The sequence below is a fragment of the Myripristis murdjan genome, chromosome 23 (genome assembly GCF_902150065.1).
Source record: "Myripristis murdjan chromosome 23, fMyrMur1.1, whole genome shotgun sequence".
NCBI classification, from domain to species: domain Eukaryota; kingdom Metazoa; phylum Chordata; class Actinopteri; order Holocentriformes; family Holocentridae; genus Myripristis; species Myripristis murdjan.
Window position 1 is genome coordinate 1599890 of NC_044002.1, and position 18110 is coordinate 1617999.

An 18110-nucleotide genomic window follows, 5' to 3' on the forward strand; every position below is an offset into this window, starting at 1 on the left:
TGATGCCAAGCTGCTTCATGTTCATTCTACAGCTTTTTCCCACCATCCTGCGTCTGCGTGCTCTTTTTGTCTGTGAAGCTGAAACCCTAGAGTTTGAGTCAGTTGTGTTTAGTTCTGCCTCCATTTCTGTACCCTGCCAATCATTATTAATGTAGAATAGGGCACACACACACACAAACACCCTGGATTTATTCTACACCACCACCACTGCAGCAGCCCATTATCTTTCATTTGTAGTTCCTCTGCCAAGCCAAGCTCCTACTCAGAAATGCTATGATGCCTACACTGATAACCCTTAAGGGAAAAGAATATCACCAAGGACTGAACAGTAAAGTCTGCACAGCAAGACATGTATTTATGGCATTTTACATTACATGGTATCGGCTGTACTTGCCCCGACTCTCCTCACTTCCAGTACCAGTTACTTTTCTGGATTTCATTTTCCTTTGCAGATAAGGCCTCCTCTCCTCACAAGGAAGTCCCACTGGTCACTTGTGGCTGTGTTGACTAGTTTTTCCTCCCTTCTCTACTAGAACCTCACACAAGTGTTTTATTTTCAAAAAGTAAACAACACCAACTTGAAATGGCTGCTTCACATGAAAATTAGTGTAACTAAGAGATTTCCTGAAAAAATGTATTTTTTACATGGATAGATTATCAACTATGATACAACTTTCATGAGTTGCTTTGGTATTTCGTGGTTGTAAGCAGCTCTGTTTCGGAGCTGTTCAGTTTCTATCTGCTCAGCTTGCTTGGAGCATTGATGGAGAGGGATCCAAAAAAAAAATAACTGGTAAGAAATGCTATCCCAGACTTTTGCCGAATGGAAAACCAAAAAAAGCAAGTAGAGTCAAGGCAAGCAGAGCTGATACCATGTCATGGAAAAGCACTATCGGATAGCAGCCCTGATAATCTAGAGATTGGAAGGCGAGTTAGACAAATGATGTGAGAATTTACAAGCAGAATTATAATTGTATTGCATAAACAGGGTATCCGCGGGTCTTTAAAAAGACTGAAATGGTCCTAAAATAAATTCTCAATTCAAGGCCTTAAAATGTCTTGAATCATTTCATTAGGACTCGTTTATTTTTCCATGCAGTTACAGGTTTCTTTGCACAGCCTTTCTGCTCTTAGGGTAATACAAACCAGGGTTAGCAAAACATAATGCGCCCTATCTGCTTTATTTATCATAGCAGGACTTCGCGTCCATAGTTCACCCCTTTTCTATTATAGTTTTCTATTATAGTTTTTTATTATATTATTTCCCCCCCAGCTGTTCTGTAGCACAGTAGTGGTGCTATCTTCCTCTCATTGTGACTGAGTGCTGGATACTGGCTGGATGCTCCAAATGCTAACTGTTAGCCTTGACTGTTTTCAAAATAAATAAAGAAATAAAATAATCTTCAGTAGAACTATTTTCTTGTGTGGTATAAGCTGGTGGCTAACAGGTGCCTGAAAAAAAAAAAAAAAACACAAGCCATAATTTGAGTGAAAACAGTTGTCTTAGACTCTGTAGTCATATTTACCTTTTTAATTGCAGAAAGCAACACTTGTAAAGCAGTGTAAAACCTTCTTAGATTAAACTATGTTACCTATTTTTCAGAGTGTTAGCTGGGGGGAAGTCCACCTCAATGGCAGGAGGCTAACAGTTAGCATTTGGAGCATCCAGCCAGTATCCAGCACTCAGTAACACTGAGAGGAAGACAGCACCACTACTGTCCTACACAACAGCTGGGGGGGAAGTGACATAATATCACGTTTTTCAAAATGGGTGAACCACCCCTTTAACATTTAATTTCCAAATGTTTTTTTTTTTTTTTTCTTATTATGCCCATATTCTGTCCTTATTTCATAAATTATGTTCAGCCAGAGATAGGCTGGTTCTCACAGTTTTAGTTTGTTATAAATCATATTTTCCACAGTGGTTCCATCGTCAGGTCCATGCAGCATTTTCAAAACATGTTGAACAGTCTTGAATTTGGCTCTGTGGAACCTGCAGATACCCTGATAGAGATGACAGTGACAGTATAGTGTTGTACAAGGGCACACCAACAGCTGTACTGTGAGCCATAGACAGTGGCTATGGTGAGTGGGGGGGTGAGTAGCAGTGATCGTCTGTCTGTCTCTCTCTGCCCTGCAGCCCCCCCGACCCACCCCGCCCGCTGCTTGAGGAAGCACCGAACACGGACCTCAAGCCCCCTCCTATACTCCTACCCCAATGACATAGTGTTTGATTTTGAGCCTGAGCCTGTTTTCCGAGGTAGTTAGGCCTCTGTGTGTGTTCCTGTGTCCTTCACCTCCCCACCACTCTCTCCCCACTCTCCCCACACCAACCACCACGTTCTGTTTCACATCCACTGTGTCCCCTCTGCTCTCACTCCTCTCCTCTCTCTCTCTCTTTCCATGTCTTCAAATGCTCTCTCTACCAAATGCCCAATGTCCCCGACAACTCACCACTTTCTAAGGGATCTCCTACGGTTAGGGAGTTCAGACACTACGTATAGCTTTGTCAATACTGGAAATACGTGTGAGCATCAATTCATTAAAGGGTTAGTTCACCTATTTTTTTTTTTTTTTTTAAAAAGAGCTGCGTTAATCCACTCAAAAAGATTTAACATCACTTTACAAGTATTGCTTTCTTTAACTAAAATGTGTACGATTAACGAGTTCATAGTTTTACCTAAATTACCATTTAGAACTGTATTTCTCCTGTTATCAACATCCAGAAAGATCCAGTAACTTCTGCACTTCCTGTATCCCTCTGCACTAGAGGAGCTGCAGCCACCACAGAGACACAAGCAGATTGCTTCAGTTTGCTATTGTTTGTTTTCTTCATTGAACACGTGAACACATGTTGGAAGACAAAAATAACAACTTCCGCCAGAGTTCTAAAAGACAGCTGGAATAAGTTTGTCTTTCAAACAGACACGTTTCTTGATCATAACATCTTTTTCAAAGCTGCTGTCTCTGGAAGCCACGTTGCTTCTCAGGCAACTGAAAGATGCTTCCTCCAGCCCCAAATATTAGCTGCTGCACTCATTTCCATCACTAGTGTGGGTAAATCCTTGCTCAGCTGAGAAATTGTGCTTAATAAATCAATGCCTAAGCAACTTTACAGCAACAAGTAAGCTTGATTGACATAATTAGTCAATAATGAAAAGTTTAGGGAAAAGAAAAAGGAATGATTTAGGCTTAGGATCACTGCAAACTAACTAAATGCAAACTAAATGTTACTGTATAACACCAATACAGTCAGCCAATTTAGGGATATGAGATAGCTTTTTCTTGGTTTTGTTGATTTTTTTTTTCTTTTACAAAAACAGAATCTGATACTACTACACTACTACTACTACTACTACTACTAATATTAATTATAAACCCTTCACATAGCGTCTTTCAGAACTAATTTTACCAAGCATTTTAGATAGAATTCTGAAATAGAGAAAATACAAAATGTATAAATGAAAGGAAATTTATGGTGAATATTTGTAACCCACTGCAAGAGAATTTGACAGGTTTAAGCCGCAGTTTTGCAGCAAATCAAAGGCACTTCTCATAGATTTGTGTTAAAAAGTTTAAGTGTTATCCTGGCAGATGATTATGTCTGTTTGTTAGATTATGAAACCAATAGCTGCTCTCCGACCAGGCACCACATCACCTCCTCTCTGCATGTGGAGTATGGCCCCGCCTCACCAAATGCACAAAGACAGACACAGATGCCTCAATCCTTGCCCCTTCACAAAGCCCACCCCCCCTCCTCCTTTCACATCTTTGCTTTCTCTTTCTCCTATCACCTCTTCAACCCGTTTCCTGTAAATATCTGACCTTTCCTTCCTATAAACCTCACCTTTCTTATGTTTTTGTTTCTCTGCCTCCCCTCTTTACACCCTTCCTTTCTGGCCTTGCATCCCTGAACCCCCCCCAGGCTCTACAACAGGGCTGTCGGCCACGCCCCCTGCCTCTTTACCTGGTTCACTGACCAATGTAAAGGTTCCGCAGAAGTCGCCATGCCCACAGAGGGAGCGCAAGTCGTCGTCCTCATCTGAGGATCGCAATAAGATGGTGAGAATTTCTAGCATGTCTGCAAGTCGGGTACGTCATTGTGAAGTCTGTGAAGTCTTGCTGACTGAGTGTCCTGTGGAACAGAAAACCCTGGGGAGAAGGGATTCCAGTGACGACTGGGAAATCCCAGAGGGGCAGATCACTCTGGGCCAGAGGATAGGCTCTGGATCCTTTGGAACTGTTTTCAAGGGAAAGTGGCATGGTAAGTCCACCAGCATACTCGCTGTGTTCAGCACACCAGCATCTTAGGCAATAATATACATCCTCCTGTCAATCAGTCACACTTTCGTAAATAGCCAGTCCTTATTGGTTTCATCCTTCTTGGGGGGGGCACTAGGCTTGTGAATGGTGAGGACAATTTGGTGGTAGGTTTACATTGACTTTGGGATGTTTAAATAAATTTTTTGGAATAGTGGTGAATAAAATTTATTCTGGAGCTGTGAATCTGGTGTATTTGTCCTTGTTCTGGGAAAGGAGTATGAATATAAGTCTTAAATCGTATTATAAATGGTCTTAAAAAGGCTTAAATTTTAACTTGGTGGACCCTGCAGAAACCCTGCCCCATGCCAGAGCCTTTGCGCTCTTCTTAAAAAAAAAAAGAAAGAAAGATAATTAGATGCTCTGAGCCAGTGCCCTCCGAAGGCAGTGGGTCAAAGAGGCATTACACATGAAGAAATAGATGTCAGTAACTGAGGAGTTTTTGCAAAAACAGATGAATGCCACTCCTGGAAAGATAATAAAAAAAAAAAAAAAAAAAAAAAAAAAAAAAAACTGACGCGCTGCCTTTGCATTATCTTACAGGTGAGGTTTTTCGGTATTACCTGGAAAAAGCATTGTTTATAGAAATTTACACAAATGGAGATACCTGTTTTTGCAAATGAACTCTTCAAATATTTTCTAAAGCTTGTTTTGCAGCCAAGCATAATTTTATTTCACATTTTAAAATTACCTATCGATATTCTCTTGGCAGCACACGTTCACCACATAAGTACAGCGAAATCCTTTCCAGACACTGCTGAAAAAAAACAACAAAACAAAACAGGAAACACTGGGTGATAAACTCAAATATTAATTTTGCATTTAATGTTGTTATTTTCATCAATGGGTGTAGAAAACATGAGACTGTGAGAATCGGACGTTCTTTATATGGAGAAGAGAGACTTATCGGTTCATTTCTACTAAGTCCTACGATCAGTTTTGATTCGAATGTGGCACAGTCTTGAGGAGGTGTGCAGGCAACCCTTTTCTGTTCAGGCTTTAAATGAATTTGAAATAAAGCATAACAGCTCCAATCACCAAAGATAAAAAAAAAAAAAAAAAAAAAAAAAAAAAAATCTTTTTAATCACCAAAAAATCTATCAGCAGTGATTTATACCAGTGATTCAGTCCATCAACAATCATCAACTTATTGTTTAATTTCCCAAACTCAATAAAACCAGACAGGCAGTTTGATTTAGTAGCTCCCACAGTACCTGTAACATCAGCAGGGAAGCACACAGCAATCCTCGTTCATGCTAGACTGCTGACGGGACATGTTGAGCTGCAGCGGACAGGCCTCATAGAAAATGAATGGACTTTTGGGAACTGGTTTCTCAAGTTGCTGGCAGGCTGGGTGCAGGGTGTAGAAATTCATCACCTTTGACATCTCCTCACAGGTGATGTGGCAGTTAAGATGTTGAACGTCACCGCTCCTACGCCTCAACAACTTCAAGCCTTTAAGAATGAAGTGGGAGTCCTCAGGTAAGTTTTAGCATCTGCTTTTTATGTAGGAGTCTGCAAGTCACTTTGATTAGAAATGATGGGAATCAACATGTTAAAATGGCCGGGATTGAAAACTGCTCGTCTTGTCATTAAATTAAAAAACAGCTCTATTGACATTTGCCTTCGAAAATCCACAATGCTAATGAATATAGAATATGGTTAAATACTAAGGGATGCAGTGCATTTGGTCAGATATAAAATTGCAGCAGTTGAGTCAGTAGCGTTATCATCTTGTTGTGGCAGGAAAACACGTCATGTGAACATCCTGCTGTTCATGGGTTACACCACCAAGCCTCAGCTGGCCATAGTGACACAGTGGTGTGAAGGCTCCAGTCTCTACCACCATCTGCACATCATCGAAACCAAGTTTGAGATGATCAAGCTCATTGACATCGCCCGGCAGACCGCCCAGGGCATGGAGTGAGTGGTTCCCTCCCTAAACACACACAAACACACGGTGAAATATAGGTTATGGTTAATGGAAATTCAAACCAAGAATAAATATTGTCATAAAAAATGCTTACCATGTTAATTAATGCTGAAAAAATCTAAGATGTAGGAGTTTGACTAACCTTTGTCTGTTTGGATTTTAATTCCCAGTTACCTGCACGCAAAATCCATCATCCATAGAGATCTGAAAAGCAACAGTATCCTTTTGAAACATTTCTTCTACACCAAAGTCTTTACCTACTTTTCCATGAAACTCTTGCTATCTTACTGCCCTCAAAGCAGGATGTTATTGTTTATCATCTTGATCAGTGGTTTTCAGTCGTCTTACTTTCTGCTCCATCATAATCATTAGTGGTTCTCAACCATGTGCCATGGAGGCTCAGCAGCTGACAGAAATTCATTCCAACTAAACCCTACTGGCTTTTCTGATTCTCTGTTCACTACACAACAAAATGCGGTTTCCCTTGACTTGCACCCCTCCCAGATATTTTCCTCCATGAGGATCTGACAGTGAAGATCGGTGACTTTGGCCTGGCCACAGTCAAATCCCGTTGGAGTGGGTCCCACCAGTTTGAACAGCTGTCTGGTTCTATACTTTGGATGGTGAGTGGACGTGATGGCTGTTGAGCTCATACCAGTGATCCAGTTCTCACCATTTTTGGCCATGTTTCTAGATTTCCCAATTTTATTATCATTATTATTATTATTATTAATGTTGTTATTATTATTATTAGCTGTAGTAGTAGTAGTATTAGTATTATTTTAATCAAAGTATCTGTTCTAGCTCCGATTTTCGAAAACCAAAACAAATGATAATGATAAATGATGGGCCGATTGGAGCATCCCTTTCCACAATCACATGCAAGCACTTGAACCTATCTGCCATGTTTGGTTGCTGTGGGCTGTACAGTTTGTGAGCTTCAAACGCTTATCTTAGAAAAAATAGAAATAAGATAAGAATAACCCAAACAAATACAAGAGGGTTTCTATCTTTGTACTTGAAATCTTAATTGTAGGGACTTAAACAGTGTTTTAGTGTGACCATATAGTGCTCAATACTATTTTGATCTACTGTGATATCACTAATATTCCCAAAGCGATTAATAGTTTTGCTGTATTGCATTCCTTTAATTGTTATTGCAGGATTGCGGTAGTTACTTTCCGTAAAGGAAGGCGACCACATAGTAACCTTTGACTACCTGCCAGTGAACCAGCCAAGCTAATCAAAGCTAATTTCCTCTTGGGCTGTGTTATGGTTGACATCCTGGTATTATAGAGGGACAGTCTATCATGTTTGATGAGTGATTTTGGCAGCAGGCAAAATCATTAGGTTCTTAAAAGACCAGATGCACTCACACAGTGAGGAAAGTGGTGTGTTTACCAGAATTTAGAGAGGTGGGCCAGAATGTGCAGCCGATGATTTGTTCCCTGACAAATCGGCCAAGAATTCCACCCAGTGCGTAGTAGTTTTTAAATCTGTGAGAAACTATTTGACATTTTGTTCCTGTTTCATTTTAAACCTTTCATTTTCAAACTTCTTAAAGTACAGTTCTACCGTGATTGGAGTTTTTGCCTACGTCCTGTATTTCTGCTGATCATTGTAGATGACTTTGCAGTGCTTTTGTCACAATTTAGATACTTACTATCGTCTTGTTTTTCAGAGTAAAGATGATAATTGTGTAAACTCAGGCTTTATTTTGCACTGATTTTTAGGGATGGTAGCAAAAGCATCTCGATGATGTTACCGTTATATTAAAGCAAAACTGAACTTGAATGCAGTATCCACAGTAGCTGCTCTGTGCTCCCCTGGGCTGTTCATTTGGAACACTGTATTTCTGTCTATCCATTCACTACAACAAGTCCCATTACAGTTGTCCCTCGCTATAACGCGGTTCACAGTTTCACAGTTTCGCAGTTTCGCGGATTTTTTTTAGTGCAATTTTGCATTTTTTTTTTTTTTTTTTTTTTTTTTTACAGCGCATTGTGTTCTGCGTCCTGATTGGCTAAGGGACTGTAGACCACTGTCAATCAATCTCCTCCGTGCCATGTCTCCTGTACAGTACAGAATGCGTTCATTCTATAATGCTGGACTTATTTTTCTACGAAGGTTTGAACTTTGAGAGTTTAAACAAAAGAGAAAAGTGAGAAAATGTTAATGCCTGTTTGAGAAAAGTGTATAAAGTGTGTAGTGAGGGGTTTTACAGCCTTAAAACATCTAGAATAATTGTAAAAAATAAAGCTGACTACTTCGCGGATTTCGCCTAATGTGGGTTATTTTTAGAACATAACTCCCGCGATTAACGAGCGACCACTGTACTCATTTGTTAGGTAATTAAACATCTCTTTTCTTGTTATTTTTTGTCTGAATTGGAAAGTAGATCCAGCAGGTAGTGTCGGCAGGAAACGTCCACGTCATCACCGTGTGCCACAAGAAACAACCTGATAGTACTTTCACAAATGCTTGTAATTGCACACAAAAAATGGGTACTGGGAGTAGTAGCACGTAAACAAAAGTAAAACAAAGTGGATTATGCTAATATACAAAACCACAAGTGTGATCTTGGGACCTGTTTGCTGCACTATGAAAGTGAATGGAGAGACAGAAATACAATATTGTGGATTAGCAGCACAGGGCAGCATGTCACCACCATGTGGACCAGGTAACTATACAAGCCAACGCCCTTCCAAAGTTTGCCAAAGTGTTTGAAGCTCACGTCTGAAAACCTGAACAGCTCATGCCAAACTATTTTCTGGAGCAGAGAATTTGTAATGAGGATATCCACGTGCTTAATAAAAGAATGAAGAGGTAGTGGTTTAGTTGGTTTAGTAGTTTTTTTTGGTGTTTTATAGAGCAAGCAGGTATGTTTCTGACTGCTAAGCCAAGCTGTCATCCCCCAGGCACCAGAGGTGATCCGGCTGCAGGATAAGAATCCCTACAGCTTCCAGTCGGATGTGTACGCGTTTGGCATTGTGCTGTACGAACTCATGTCTGGAGCTCTGCCCTACTCCAACATTAACAACAGAGATCAGGTAAGATGCTGTGTTTATCACTCGAACCATAGTCTGTGGTCTCCAGACAGACTGAACCGTATGTACTGTATCTGTCTGTGGTGCTCACTGGCTGCATATCTTTTTTTATCTTTTTCATCATGTTGGCAGCGAGGGCAGAGATTCTTTCAGTTCACCTTTCTGTCACTCTCGCAAAAATGTTGTCACGCTAGTTTGGCTAGATCTTCAGTCTTTGTGGGAACAGATTTGTGGATGCTTTTTGCTGTAGTGGAGCCAGGCTGGCCTTTATTTTCTTCAAGTTTGTCCATTATGGGCTTCAGTGTAGCTTTGTTAAAGACATAATGGCTAATGAAAGCAGTTAGCGGAACATGAGAACAAAACATTGCCAGAGAGAGGTGGTGGGCTTTTCAAATTGCACCAAAAGCTGGTGTCATGTCATTGCTTTTTTTTTTTTTTTTTTTTTTTAACTCAGCCATTTAAGCTCCATATCTGAATCTTATTATATAAAAAAAAAAACACGAGCAACAACAAGAGAAAAGATAACAGCGAAATCACCAGAGTCGATGTTGATGCCTGCACATGAATATTCCAATGACATTTCTACTTCTGGGTTAATTTTTTTGGCTAAAACTATTACTAAATATATTTGTCAAATGTATAAAATAAAAAAGAGACACAAATGCCAGAAACAGAGGAATGAAAACACAGCTCCTGACCTCAGGTTGGAAGGGAAGAGGTATAGGGGCGATTTGTACTTTTGATATTAAATACAGGATACACACAAAAGCCAGATTCAAAATACAAGAAGCTAGAATGGGGAATGTACACTGATTGGTCTATAAAGGTTTATAACAAATAATGAATCTACAGAGAAACAATGTGAAAAATGATTCAGCAGAATTAGATTAAAGCCTTTGTTTTGTTGTTGTTTGTTGTTGACTACAACCACTGAAGTTTTCTGCGACAAAAACGAAATGTGACTAAAACTGAAATGAATTTTAGTCAAAAAACTAAAATGATCAAAATGAAGACTTGTGGGTTTCCCCGTCTTTCTCACCTCCAGATCATATTCATGGTGGGTCGAGGTTACTTGTCTCCTGATCTGAGCAAGGTGCGCAGCAACTGTCCAAAGGCCATGAAGAGGCTGATGGCCGACTGCCTGAAGAAGAAGAGAGAGGAGCGGCCCCTCTTCCCTCAGGTCAGACTTCGAGAAATAAACGCCAATGCTTTGTTGTTTTGTTGGGATCAGTTCAGGAGACAGATGGGTGGTGTTTGCCTTGGAACATAACACTAAAGCATCTGAGCATCAACTATAGAGTTAACTGACACTATGAAACACAATAATAAGGATGTTACATAATATGAATGTATTTTCTGAAAATTTGGTGCAGCTAATATAATTAAATGTATTTATTTATTTATTTATTTTTTAATTTAATTTGATTTGAATTAAGGACCAAATGTCGATTCCCGGTCAGCATGGTGATATAAAAATCGTCAAAGAAAAAAAAAAAAACACAGTTTGTAGCTACAGTAACCCTCATCAGTACTGCATCATTACAGGGGAATCTTTAGTCTCCGGGCAGTAGGAGTATAAAACAATCTTGCACAGTGCAACTTTATTAAGTTAATTTGAAATGCCAGGTTTGAAGATGGCACTATAATTATTTTTGCATTTTTACAGTATCCTTTGCTCTCAGATTTTCTTTACACGGTCATAACTGGATCTACCACCAGATGGCCTCAGAGTTTTACAAATGGAAAGAAAAGGAAAAGTGGGGCAGTGACTCTTTCTTTCATGTCAAAGGCAACAGTCTGTTTTTCAGTCTGTTTTTCTTCTATCTCTGTGTTTTTGTTTCTTTTCTAACAATGATGATGATGATGATTTTATCAAGTGACCTGGTGGCCGCTGTGTGTATCATGTCAGATCTTGGCATCCATTGAGCTGCTGGCTCGCTCGTTACCCAAAATCCACCGCAGCGCCTCGGAGCCTTCATTGAACCGGGCCGGTTTCCAGACGGAGGATTTCAGCCTCTACGCCTGCGCCTCACCCAAAACCCCCATCCAGGCCGGCGGCTATGGTAAGGTCACACCACACATACACACACAAACTCAGAAATCCATGTAAATGAAGATTAGTCTGATGTATTGATTTTGTTTGATTAGTGACTGTGGAATTGATCTGTACAGGTTGTCTGTAGGACGGCCAACAATGCACAAATATGCATTGTTTGCATGTAAATCTGCACTTAAAATCAGAAAATTGGCAACAGGGATGTCCCAGACTATTATCAAAGACTGGCATGATGGCCCAGTCCAAGTGTTTTTAAGTGATGGCTATAAAACGCCTGATCAAATGCCAATAAAGGCTATCTATCCATCTAATTGTCCTCTTTTGCCCAGTGTGACATCCTGATTTGTCCTGGTGTTTCCTGGTTCCAGCTCCAGCCTGATCAGCTGATTGACAGGCTCCTGTGCTGGCTTGTGGTCCTCTGTTCAGCTGTCTCTCTCTCTCTCCACCTTGCAGCGCTGTTGCTTGGCATATGCTTTTCATTCATTTATTCATGTACTTCAATAAACATTCATGCAGTACACCTCTGCCTTGATGTCATGTCCATTATTGTGTTTGGTGCTGGAGCCAGCCGTAACATAATAACTACAAGTTGAGACCAGGTTGTTACGGCTGGCTCCAACACCAAACACAATAATGGACACTACACCAGAGTAGACATCTACTGCATGAATGTTTATTGAAATACATGAATAAATGAATGAAAAGCATATACCGAGCACCCCAAAGGTGCTGCTGCTGCTGCAGGCTGCAGAGAGAGAGAGAGAGAGAGCGGAACAAAGGACCTGCTTCACCGGGAGTGTTATCCTCCAAAATGAGGGAATAAAGAGGATCTGTCCCAGCAAACAACACAAGTTCAGGCAATGACCCAAAGCTGAAAAACTGTTTTGAAGGATGCACAACAGCACATGTTTGTTTGGTATTCATTATTGATGCTCTTCCCCAGCGTTCTTGCTTGCTAACTGGTGGAACTACTTTGTCTCTGTATCACTACACAATGGCTTCCACTACAGCACTGAGCTGTTGTGTAGTGATACAGAGACAAAGTAGTTCCACCAGGGCTGGTTCGGAGCCGGTGCCTGACTTAGCACCAGTTTTTTGGTTCTCCACCGCCCAAGCACCGGCCAAACTGGTTCCAAATCGGTTCCAAGCAAGCACCAACTGCGAGCAGGGGCTAAACGGGAGCCAGAGAAAGAACCGATGACGCAGCCCACCGCGTCATTGGTGGGCGGACTTACAGACTCAAACGGGAGCAGCGATCGCTATAAACGTAAAGAACACGACGGGTAGCCGGCAATAATTACGTTTTTCACCTCTGGACCGCAATGTAGGCTTGTAAACACACGAGCAGTATTTGCATCGCTACGGTGGGTCGTCCATGTTTGTTGTTGTGATTCCAAGCGAGCGTCTCGCACACCCACGTGATCACGTTTTACGATGATGTAATGACGTGGCTCTGACTTGGCTCCGCTTGGCTATTGGCCAGTGGAAAAGCAAACTGGTTCTTTGTTGGCACCAGTTAAGCACTGGCTCTAGCACCAGCTCCGAACTAGCACCAGGTGCTTTTTGGTGGAAACGGGGCATAAGTTCCACCAGTTAGCTAAATGCATTCCATTGCAACCAACATTAGCCTGCTTTCTGCTGTGGCCGCCCCGCGAGGTCTGGCTGTCTTTGAGTCAGACGATGTTAATGGTGCTAAATAAATAAATATGAATTGGAAGCATTTGGTTAGAAAAAAATGGAAGCAACGGAGCAACATGTTACACTTGGAGAGTGGCAGTATGACTTTATTTCTGTCCAGAGATGCATCAGGAAACTTGTTGAAAGAAACCTGCCATCCAGCGGGCCACAGGTTATCTTGTCATTTATTTTGTTTGTCATCGGTAATCACAAGCTTGGTGCTGGCACCATCCAGCACTCCATTACTGCTTCCCTGTTTGAGCTGGCTTGTTTGAGCAGTGGTGAGAAGATGCCCCGACACTGAACTGCCTGACTGAAATGCTTATGGCTGCTGCAGTTGTGCTGAGGGTTTGCTTACTGACGCCTTCTAATGTCTCTCTGTCTTACAGGGGAGTTTTCGGCATTTAAATAAATGCTGCAGATTCCACCAGTCCATTCCTCATCACTTCTCAAAAAGTCTTGTGTTCCTGCGGTGGATTCATTCATTACTGAAAAAAAAATCTAGTCTCAAAGAATGTGCTATTTTCTTTCTCTCTCAACCTGAAGAAGATAGCCTCAGTGGAGTCCTTTTGACAAAGCTGTCCGGTAGGGCGAACAGCCACGGCAACAAACTAAATTGAATTTATAAAAAAGCAGAAAAAAAAGAGAGAGAAACTTGAATGACACAAAAGAATAAACAAAACAACAAAGACATAAAGATATTCAAACCAAACCAACTTTGAGGAGGAGACAGCGAGCTCTGTGGATCGACCGAGCGGCATGTCCCGCCTGCCGGAGGGATGGAGGAAGGGAACGGAACAGGAAAGCAGACGGAGGCGGGACGGAGGCAGAAGCGGAGGCTTTCGGGCAGCTCTCGCCTCCCTGTTTGCTCTCTGGCGAGGAGGGACGCCGTTTGGTCGGCCGGCCCACAGGAACTGCACTTTGACCAATGGCAAAAGCGGCTGTGGAAGACACGGCCTCCCTCCCTTACCTGCTCATTGGTTGCCGAAGACGGAAGGCCAGGCGCAAGCCGGATCCCGACATGAGCTGGAGGTCACGGGTTCACCCCGAAGGAAGATGACTTGAAAGATAGATTTTTTTTTTTTCCACTTCTTTTTTCTCATATTTCCAATTTTAGCTGGCGGGGAGAACACTGATGTTCAGAGCTTTTTTTTTTTTTTTTTTTTGTAGTTGTTTTGTTTGTTTTCGTCCTTTGTTTCCTTTTAAAAGATGGTAGCTACTTTGCGATCATTCGAGGATAAAAAATGATTCCTCTGTGAACTGCAAGCTACATCAGAAATTCCACTTGCCTCATGCAGCACAGCGGTGAACATTATGGAGGTTTTGCCCTTTGCTCTTTCCATTTGAACGGACGAGCTCCCATGCTGACCAAACTCCACCGTACTGTATCTTGCCTTCTCATTTGCCTCAGCCAAAATCGACACCTGTGATGAAACGACGAGCGTTCCGCGTCCAACTGAGATTTTGCCTGAATGATGCTCTGACCTGTTTTTCTTTCTTTCCTTCCTTTTTTTTCTTTACGAGCATTTGAAAGAAAGAGATGCCGTTCTTTCCTTAGATTTCAAACCGAAAAGTCTGGATCAGGCCTTTCCTGCAAAGCAGACACAGGTCGTGTGACTTGGGGAGGGAACATGCAAGCTGCAGAGGACGGATTCCTTATTCCATTTGGAGTCCTGGTCGGAGCAAAGCTGCTGCCCAGGGTTTAGATTGCATCGCCGTAAGTAGTGTGTACTTGTGGCTTCTCTAAGCTTGGCTGAGTTTTTACACAGTATCTTTAATAATATCACTGTAACAAAGCTTTTCCTTTGCTTTTCCTATTGTTTTTTTTTTTCTTTTTTTTTGTCTCAATGACATTGTCTCATTTCTCATTTTTCCTCCCTTGTTGTGGCTTTCATATTGCACTCAGCTTAAAAAGGAGAAATCGATGGTTGCTAACTAAAAAGCTGCAACTTAACCTGCTGAAGAGACTGGTGATCCACTTAGAGAATTATGTTCGTCTTGAAGGTTGGAAATGTTCCTTCCATTACACTTTTAAGTTTCTATACACACATGCACCTGTACTTTTTCATTCCAGTGTGTGCTCAAATGTTTTACAGATTATTTTTATTTTGTTTGATGTTGTTGTTTGCCTTTTTTTCTGTACAGGCAGGCCTGCAGATATTGACTTATTTATGTGAATTTTTGGTTTATAGATTTTTTTTTGTTTTCATCAGCGCTTTATTTTAAGCTACCAGTCTTTCTTTGGACGCTTGTTTGGTCTTTGTGACTCGTGTACTTGCACTTTGTAGAGATGGATCGAAGCAAATGCGCGACTTGCCTTTTTTTTTTTTTTTTAATTGAAGAATAAATTGTGACACAACATTATACTGAGTCGATGATCCAAATTTCAATTTCCAATGCACGATTCATCTGCAGGAGCTGAACTGTGAATATTCTGCTGGCCAAAGTGTCAGCAAAGTAAGATCTATGTAAGGTGTTAAGGATTCAGCCTTCTTTCATAATGCCTCCAGCAGCCCAGGCTTATCTTAATACATCCAAAATGATATTGTATGAAGGGAAAGACTGAGACTGATGTGCTGTTATCTTGATAAATTGACTTTGTGGTCAAGTCCAGGGGACTGGAGAGGAAGCACACAGGTGAGGAGGCCATCTAACCGCTGGCATAACACTTCCTCAGACTCATCAAGGGTCATTTGTTTGTGTCACAAACAAACCCCGTCCCCCTTCCACAACCGCGTTTTACACATTTTATATACCGTCTCCATTCCCATTCTGATACATTTGAGCTCATCTGCCAGTTCTTCTACCTAAGCCCCACATAGTGCTACAGATTAAGGTTTAGACTGATGTATTGGGGTTGATTTTGGTATTTTATTCAATGTCAGGTAGCAGTCAGACAGGGTCCTCCACTTGGATGGAGGTTCTTCCCTGACCACAGCTGCAGGAAAACAACTTGATGTGACATTTTATTTTCTCTTAAAGGGGCAGTGCACCCATTTTGGAAAAAAAATGATATTATTTGATATTATTTCACACTCACCCTAGCTGTTGTGCGGTCTTATCTTCCTCTCATTGTTACTGAGTGCTGGATACTGGCTGGATGCTCCAAATAACTGTTAGCCTCCGGCGATTGACGTGGACTTCCCCCCAGCTAACATTCTGAAAAATAAACGCTTTAATCCAGTCAAGGAAGGTTTAACATCATTCTACATGTGTTGTTTTCAGAAAGTAACATGTACATACAATGATTGAGCATATATGACAGCTTTGCCCAAACTACTGTTTATAACTGTATTTTTCCTGTTACCCGACATCCAGAAAGATCTGGTAACTTCTGCATTTTATGTATCACTCTGCACCTTCACCCCGGTGATAGACATAGATTGGGTTTACTATATATCTATATTTTTTTTCTCTGTAGTAGCTAGGTTGTGGCTAGCTTCTTATTTTCTTCTGTTAGCCACGGGTCTAACTGAGGCCCAGCACAGAGAGCTTAGACCACACAATTTTACAGTTTACTACATAATTTTAGAGTTTATCTTTTATTTTGACAGTCAGTTTTTGCGAAAACATTTCAGGCTTTGAAAATCCTGCTACATATCAACCTCCAACTGTATTTATTTAATTAATACATTTAATTTAATTTGATGATTAGCATTTTGAGTATCCAGCACTCTGTATCAGTGAGAGGAAGGAAGTAATACTGTCCTATGCAGCAGCTGGAGCGGAAGTGAAACACATTTTTCAAAATGGATGAACTATCCCTTTAAGGAGCTGCTAACCACCTAAAAGGATTTAATGGAAACTTTCATATTGCTTGATGATGTAATTGTTATTTAGACTCTGCCAAAAAAAAAAAAAAAAAAAGCGGGAAAACACTGAATCCTTTATGATGGAGCTTCTGGGCATGGACATTGTCAATTTTAAGATATTAATGAATATCAGCACAAAGTATCTATCCGCTATCAGCAGCTTTGGTACAAAAATATCAGTATTGGCCTTCAAAAACCCGGATCAGTTGAAGCCTGATGCAGATCCCCGTGGCGGTGCTCTGCTGCGGGCCTACTGGGGTATGGTGTTGCACATTTTCAGATTAGTCTGTCAGTTCACTGTTCAGATGATGGGACCTGAGGAATTAAACAGTAATGTCTTTCAGAGTGCTGTATTTATTTTACTTAGAGATCTTTATTTTCTATGAGAATGCTGTTACAGAGGTACATCCTCTATCTTCTAAAAGCATTACTCCATTGAAGCTACAGGAGCCAACGACCTACATCCCAGAGGGTTTCCTCTCCACCACCCACCTCTTGCCAGGCCGCCTCTGGCCTGCTTCTTGTAAAACTTTGTGTTAAACCTTTTTTCTTTTCATCCCCTAGCAATTCCCACCCCCACCCCCTCCCCTTTCTTCCTTGCCTGCACCTTAAACCCAACAATCCCTTTCAACTGAGAACTATCATTAAAAACTTTTGGGAGAATTTTGTTTTTGTTTTTTTCACCTGTAAATAGCTGTACAAAGGAAATACTGTCAGTTTGCTAGGAGGCATGGAGACTACACAAAACGAGATACAAAATGTTAATGAAATGAAGAGACAAAGATAAAGACATTTTGATAGGTGGACTTCTGAGAAAAAAATGTTTGTGTAAAAATATTTAAGGCTGTATCATAAGGAGAAAGAGCTTAATGTATTTGTTGTGAATATGAAAAACTGATATATTAAAGAAGTGCATGAAAACGAATTTTGTGTGTGATCATTCGTTGGAGGGTTGGAGGCTGCTGGGTTTAACTTGTGGCCATACATTATGCTGCAGTGTGTTTTTCACCCGCTGACACCTCAGCTAATTCACTTGATTTCTTTCAAAAATCTGGCAAAGAATAGAACTAGCAAATTATCAAGGGGCAATAGCAACAAAAAAAAACCCCCAAAAAACATGAAATTAGTTTATATTATGTCTGCATTGAACCAGAAATGCCCTATTTCCACATGGTGGCAGTATCTCCCACCGTAATTTCATGCCCCATATGATCTGCTGCCTATGGGATGTAAAACACACCAAATGATGTACAGAGCAGCAGTTT

General features: G+C 41.0%; 1 protein-coding gene across 5 annotated transcripts in view; it reads left to right on the forward strand.

The window, feature by feature from the left end:
* braf (B-Raf proto-oncogene, serine/threonine kinase) overlaps positions 1-17770 on the forward strand; it is a 31009-nt gene extending 13239 nt beyond the window's left edge. For 2 of the 5 annotated variants that reach the window (XM_030045712.1, XM_030045714.1), the window contains exons 10-20: positions 2141-2260; positions 3926-4062; positions 4147-4264; positions 5718-5802; positions 6067-6243; positions 6424-6470; positions 6758-6876; positions 9172-9303; positions 10346-10480; positions 11210-11363; positions 13423-17770. In XM_030045712.1, coding sequence (XP_029901572.1) covers positions 2141-2260; positions 3926-4062; positions 4147-4264; positions 5718-5802; positions 6067-6243; positions 6424-6470; positions 6758-6876; positions 9172-9303; positions 10346-10480; positions 11210-11363; positions 13423-13445 — 1247 coding nt within the window. In that variant the 3' untranslated portion in view covers positions 13446-17770. The remainder of the gene's footprint in view (positions 1-2140; positions 2261-3925; positions 4063-4146; positions 4265-5717; positions 5803-6066; positions 6244-6423; positions 6471-6757; positions 6877-9171; positions 9304-10345; positions 10481-11209; positions 11364-13422) is intronic. The other 3 variants (XR_003927843.1, XR_003927844.1, XM_030045713.1) reach the window with 3 other exon arrangements.
* The last annotated feature ends 340 nt before the right edge of the window (positions 17771-18110 follow it).